The 7,392-nt window shown below is 33.1% G+C and overlaps 1 protein-coding gene across 1 annotated transcript in view; it reads right to left on the bottom strand.

Annotated features, from left to right (window-relative positions):
- Positions 1–4,273: 4,273 nt before the first annotated feature.
- The window catches only part of HDX (highly divergent homeobox), a 168,881-nt gene continuing 165,762 nt past the window's right edge, over positions 4,274–7,392 (bottom strand). The window contains exon 9 of the mRNA XM_069463959.1: positions 4,274–4,399. Within this exon, the coding sequence (XP_069320060.1) occupies positions 4,274–4,399 (126 nt within the window). The remainder of the gene's footprint in view (positions 4,400–7,392) is intronic.

Raw genomic sequence — 7,392 nt, 5'->3', positions numbered from 1 at the left:
TGATTTTACCATTTAAATATGCTATTGTGGACAAATCTGTTGTCTGTTACAGAATATTCACTTTATTTCATTCATGTTGCAGTTCTTTGTTAAGTAGAGTCAATTAAGGATAATATACATGTCAGCTAGTAAGTCAACCAGATTTTCACATGAGCACTCCATGTTCTCACTTCTTTGACCCCCATCACCTTATTATAACTCTACATTTTTCTTTTTATCAGAATCTTATTTTGGGGAGGAAATAATTCACTTTAAATGGGGAAAAGTGCTTACAACACAAAGACTTTGAAAAAGAAACATTAGAAGAAAGAAATAGAAGTCTATTAGTTGGAAATCATTTATTGCCTCTATAAAAGTTTAAATAAAAACCCTACAAAAATTCACATTACAATCTGATGTGGTTTTAAGGTGATAGTATGTTTCAGAGGTAGTACCAGTAAAATGAGATGCAGGATTGCTAAAAGGAATTACTTATCAAGTTAATGCAAAATAAAATTTCAATATAGATCAATATATACTCAGTATACACTTTAATGGAACAATCATAATTACATTTGCATGAAATATTATTTTACTCTCTTTTCCCCCTTAACAATTCTGTTCTTAATAAAGGTTTGTTTCGAGCAATGGTATGTTGACTATAGGCTCACAAGTCAGCAGGCTTTTTCATTATAGCATTACAGAGCATAACTTGGTGAAGAGCATGATACAGTGCTATCTGCCAAGGATAACACTAATTTCAAAGAGAAAGATACCCATTTACTAATCATTTTGATAATACGGTACTGATAACTTCCTTAAAAAGCTAACCTATAAAATTTTTGCATTTTTAGGATCTGAATGAAAATCTAATATATTAAAAAAAAAACAATATCCTTGATATACCATCAATGCAATGTGGAAGAAGGGTAGGAGTTAAAGTTTTTAGAATTTCTTTAAAAAAAGATCATAAACTCTCAGGCTTAGATGAGGAAACTGTCCCTTAGAAATGAGCTGAATGCCCTCCCCTCCACCAAAAAAGGGGCAGCAAAGTCAATTTTATCACTCAGAATTCCTTTAAATCCACCACTTACGTTTTATCCTACAAACTTACAGACTGTTGTATATGAAAGCGCCTCAAAATAGATGTTGCTGTCTTTGGAGAAATGACCTGTTTTTTTGAGAAATGGCCTCTTGGACATTTTTTGAGGTTTGGGTGGTATACAGAGCACAGAGTATGATTGGGTCTTAGCCTTTTCTTCTGCATCAATAACAAACATTTCTATTACATGATTGCAATGGCAGTACAAAAATCCTGCTGTTGATAACCGACCTACAACAAAACATCCCCAGGTTCCATGAAGAGACCAATTTTCTTTTAATGTTTTCCTTGCATGTGCTAATTTTTCTATTGTCCAGGGCAACTGCCATTCCGATTTTCTTGTGACTAAGTTTAGCTTGGCTGAAGTGAAGAAGTTACCTTTCTTTTTTTCTCTTAAGTATACATTTTGTAAGGTAAATGCTCTTACATACACATTTCCTGCTTAGAAACTGCTTGCCTATCCTAAGCTTAAAGCAGACATCAAAATATAGTTAATTTTTTTTTTCCACATTGGCTTCTGTCTCTCTGACAGATGCTTCAGATAGTATGGTCTGTTTTAATATTGTCAAAGTCATAAAGAAAGAAACACTAGTTGATTTTTACCCCAGCTATAAAGATATTCACAAGAGCAGTCATAAACTATTTTTTCTGTGCTAAAACATTGCAAAAAATCAACTCCAATCTATATATGTTAAAAATATACTTTTTTCATAAGAATCTTTTAATACTTGACTTTGACATCTTTTTCAAATTCTACCATACATAATTTCAACCTGCCAATTATGATTCTTTTTTTTCCTTTGGTTCCTGCTATAGAACAGCCACATTTCATTTTAGAAGTGTCTTAATTCCAATGATAGTAAATAATTCTGGTGCTGAAACGCAAATGCCAAGACAAAAGAAGTCCTAAGTGTACTGTTATGATTTATATAGTTTCTATTTTAATGGAACTTTAAACAGAGACAAGGGAATCCTCTATGTTTCAAAATTGCAGAGTAAGATTCTTTCTGGAAATTACACCTAGCAGAATCTTTAAATCCATTAAAATTTCCCTTTAAGTTTTATTAATATCTTCGCAGAATTTAAAAAGAAGTATATTTTTTGTGATGTTTACAGCTTGCTAAGAAATCCAATGTCCACCATCGTCAATGAATTATTTTTTTCATTTAGTGACTAATTGCTGAAGTGTGACAAATACAATCCATACTGTTGAAAGATGCAGGAGAGAATCACCTATCCTTACTTTGCAATGAGAACCAAATAAGAAGCGGCTTAAATTAGAAATTAGAGTTGAAAGATAAACTCAATGACTGGGAAGTCGACCCTAGGGGAGATTTGAAGGGCTGGAATTTGTTCATACTGCTTAAGAAATGTTTTCTATATTTGCTGTATATAAGGGGACTCTTTATCTTATGGAGGAATTGGTATGACTGATACATTTTATTCTAATATCTGAGGTTCTGTTACTCTGTTCCTTTTCTCTGAATGGAATTTGATTTGTCTGCAAGGAATACTAAACACTGTTTGAAAAAAACATGGCTCTCAGCTAAAAGGGAGCATACCTGACCACTGAAATATTCCTGCTAACAAAGAACTGCAGCAGTAGTATGTCAGCAGTATCAAATCAAACAAATAATTGACAAAATGAATGACCATCAATGAGCCTTACCTATTTGAGTGGGAGGGAGAGAACATTTCAAGGTTAAAGATATTGATGACTGCCTTTCTGCGTTCATAATTTGGTATCAGTGAATTACAAGATCAAAATTGCCTCTAATTACAAATTTTAAAAATATTTAAAATAGAAATGATGGTCAAAACAGCCATCTAGATACTTTATTAATCTTTAGGTATAGATAATAATTTAACCATGCAACACAATTCTACACTGCCAAGTCACAAATATATGACACTGTAAGCTTAGGGAGAAACTGGTATCTTCACTTCCGTGGTTCTTAGTAATACCATCTGGTACCCCGGAAGGGAAGATCTGCAAAGAACTGTCTACAGTGTGTTGCCATCTGGTACCTACTAATAAAACAACTGGGTAACATGCCCATATTAGGTGTGTACACATAGAATAGTATCCAGGAATTTCAGAGGACTGTGATTTATAACCAAAGTAGTATAACTCTTTTTTAATACTATCCTTGGCTGATGGCTCTATACAAGCCTCACATGGAAATGAGGTAAATTTTGTGGCAAAGCTGAGTGACTAAATTAAAAAAAAAAACTCAGTGGCTTATCTTGATTTCCTGTTTCATAAAATGTAAGAACTGAAAAAATATTATGAAGATGATAATAAACTTGAAATATTTATGCAACATTTCATCTAACTCAGTTACACACAAATTTACTAGTAGAATGTGAATCTTGTCAACATTTGTCATTTGCAGTAATGAAGAGTTCCCATTAAGACTAATCTTTTACAACATTTTGTTGCTCTACACTTAGTAATTTATTTGACTTTATGTTAGTTAATTAACTTTCCATAGTGCTTCACCCCTCCCTGCAAATATTTGCGTTAGATAATAGAAGAATACCAACAGTTTACAATTACATACTTGTAATCACTTCAATTTTCAATCATTAGCTTAAGTCAAATTCTCATAGGGATTGAACAAAAAGTGGCAGGACTCATCCAGGTCAAATAATATTTTTTAAGTTTTGTTTAATTTCAGTCTACTTTCCTGAGTAAAAGTGTACGTGGATGACAGGAAAAGGAAAGGGGAATAAATAAGATACAATGGCTACAAAAACAAGACCAATTGAACTTTAGCAACTTGATAAGTAATGTCAAAATATTTTTATTGTTGTGTCTCTGGTTAAAACTATTACTAAAACTAAGATTCTTCTATAAAAATACAATTCCAATCCAATCCAAGATTTTCCCAAGCAAAAATCTTTCAGAAATTAGACATATAATATTTCATGGCTGAACTGCTCAAAATTAAATATAAATTTTTCCAGTGTTCCATCAGTTTGAAAAAAAAAACCTTTCAAAAATGCTTTTAAATTTCACATACATTTTGTGCACTGTAGCCATTATATCTTGTCCATCCTTCATAGAATATGTCTGTTTCAACAATATGTTTTTCCAACTGAAGAATATCAGGGTAACAGAATGCAGATATCTTGAAATGCACACTTGTTAGGCAGCCAAAAGACTGCATCATATATCTCCCCCTCAAATCACAAACTGTCTGAGGCATTTTTCTCTGATAAAGAAGACATACTGAATGAGGTATCATCAGGCTCTGGCGAGGTATGATTGAATTCCATCTCTTCTAATTCAGGAGGTAAATCTGACAGCAGTGCCTGAATCATAAAAATCAATTTTTTAGATTAGTATGTGGATAGATTTTTTTCCAATTTTATGTTAATATTTGTTGTCCTCTCATGTTGATTTATTCTTGCGAATTTAAGGAAAGAATCATCTCTCTTTAAGGATCTTATACAATTCCTTGCCTAAAAGAAAAATTCTTCATACACTTTTAAGGAGGTAACAAAAGACTAGATGTTTAGAGTGTGGATTATGTAGAGTGAAACCCTGTACACAGGGGAAATAGGGAGGGAAATGAGCAACTATTTTGAACCAAGTGCTTTGAAGTGTTTGAAGTAAGCAATTTTCATATTAGGTTTAAGTGTTCACTGATCACTGCTAAAAGGCTTTAAAATTGTATTCCTTATTAAAATATATATGCCCAGTTATTCTATCCTTTAGAGAAAACCACATTTCACAAAATGTGGTTCTTTTGCTCTTCTGTGGAAGAATGAATTTAGCAGTTAGAAAAAAAGTTCAGCTATTCTACTTTAGACTAAACTTTAACAACTTGAAAAGACCAAGTGATTTTTTTTCTTTCCTTAGGCTATGTCTATATCTACAGATGGCCAAGCACCCACAAGGGCACAGCTGAATCAGTGGATCTTGCTGAAGTAATGTCATATCTGGAGGGCTGCTCATTTCTCTTCTGGAGTAATTATGATAAGCCAAGAACCATGAACTAAGCTTTGCCATGTTTCATAATTGTTTCATCTGGAGTTGTAGAACATGTATCCATACTAGAGAAGTGAGTGATTAATCAAGTTTTATGTGGCTGACAGGGCTGATGCCCACTTGACCACAAGAAATTGCGAACTAAATGATTGATTTGCTGCTCCCAATACTAAAAATAATGTAGCATATCTGGCAATTTTTAGAGAGCATGACTTGTAGTGTGGGCTTTGGATGCAATGGTAAATAAGGACCAAGGGAACAGGAACAACTGAAAGCTTGCCACTACTCAATTAAGGAACAGAAAGACAGGCGATGTTGGAGAACATATGAAATTCAATGATGAAATAAGACAGTATTTGCCTATTCTCTTTACTAAAAGAAGTGACAGCTACAAATCCCATACTTTTTGCCTTGTATCACAGAGGCAAGGTCAAAACTTCCTCCTTTTTGTCAGGCTGTGTAAGGAGAGATTAACTCCTATCTGGAAGAAAGGCTGTTATTTATTTTATACGATTCAATTGCCCATGAACTTCTTGCTGAAATTCAGAGTATTTACACAGCCAAGTGACCTAAAGGTACTACATACATTCTAAGGTGCTAGGTGTCAGTAATAGGACACAGAGCAATTTTCTTCTAGAACAGTGGTTTACCACTATCCAATTCCAAGTACTACAGGGCCTTTGGCTGGTCAATCTATAAGAACTATATCACTGGATTTAATTCACTTTGCAATTTTGAAGATGTCATATTAAAGAGGGCAAAGTGTTCAAATTAACACTCACTAAACATGTGATTAGAGTTGGAAAGTCATGTGGATGAGGAGATTTAATGATATTCTAACTTCTAGTGGGGAGCCCTGCAAATCAGATAAGCACTATTATTTATTTATTTGTTATTATATTACATGTAGTTGACTGATTTAAATTAATGTAGTAAAAATATAAAAAACTTTAATATCTGAGGCAGTATAGGGCACTACTAATGCATGAGGCCCACTTTAAAATTCTTCTTTCAGTATCTTACTGGATTACAACATTGGCACACTGAACAAATTTTTGGATTATGCCAATTGTTGGAACTTCCTTTTTCATAGATACTTAAGTAAACACGATTAACTTTATTACACGTTCTTCATCAATGACAGCTATCTTCAGGGCCTGACCTAGTGTCATTCTTCTCAAGATACTAAAAACTTCCCAAATATATGATCAGTCTCTATAACACTTGTTGTAGGTCTTAGGATATGAATACCAAGTTCTATAATATTAATCCTCCTGATACTCCCTGCTAGGTGGAGAAATTGAAGCTCAAGAAAGGCAATTGACCTGGCTAAGATCACATAATGAATTATCAGGGGAAGAAAGACCATAACTAATGACTTAGTACAATGTTGGCAACCTTATTTTGATTTTAAATGGCTATTGATTTAACAACAACAACAAAATCCTTTGGGTAATCTCTTTCATTCAGAAAGTATCATATTTTTTTAAACCCTGGACTTCTTCATTGGGAAAAAATATTCTGCCGACCACATATCTCACTCAAATTACCCAAATCAAAATTAATGGAAAAGCACTGTTTTTTTTTAATGCAAAGCCAATGACCCAATGGTTCTCTTTTATTAGGTAGAATAAAAATTATTTCCTCCTAGAAATAAACCTCTAAATATTTCATAATTTAAAGATCAGTAGTTTAAGAGATGACCTAGATAAGTTTTGTGGACTACTATTGGTGTCTTCTATATTTTGAGACCATATTTTGAGATTCATTATACCCAACCTTAACTATGAAAATCAGCCAGTTTCTATTTGAGGTGTTGATTATATTGGCTATAATGTTGAATACAGTAGTTGTGTCACTTTCTCTTTCAGCCAACTTTTTGTCCATATTTTAGTTTACTAGTCTTTTATCAGAGGAAAAGTAGAAGAATAAAGGAAAAATAAAATATGCATTAGTTACTTTTCTTCTTTGTTAGTGGTCTTGGGGAAAGAGCCAAACCTGGAATGAGGTTAGAATTAGAAAATAAAATGGAGTCAGTGTGTTATCCCTAGATGTCAAGAGACACAGATGACTGCTAGTTAGTTGGCCATATAACTCTTAATTCAAAACAATGCTATGTCTTTTGAGACCAGGACCACACTCCAAGTTATTCCTACGGTTGGATCTATTTTTTTTTCTTTTTTACAGTTATTTAAAATTCATAGTACCCTGGGGACCATGTTCAGGACTACCACTCCTATTCATTTAAATTCTGTATTTTAGGTTCCTAAAAAACAAACACAATTTCAATATGTCATGGTATATGTATAACTCA

This window comes from Eulemur rufifrons, chromosome 30, assembly GCF_041146395.1.
Source record: "Eulemur rufifrons isolate Redbay chromosome 30, OSU_ERuf_1, whole genome shotgun sequence".
NCBI classification, from domain to species: Eukaryota; Metazoa; Chordata; class Mammalia; order Primates; family Lemuridae; genus Eulemur; species Eulemur rufifrons.
The sequence above is the reverse complement of the archived record's forward strand: the minus strand, read 5'-3'. Positions and strand labels throughout refer to the sequence as shown.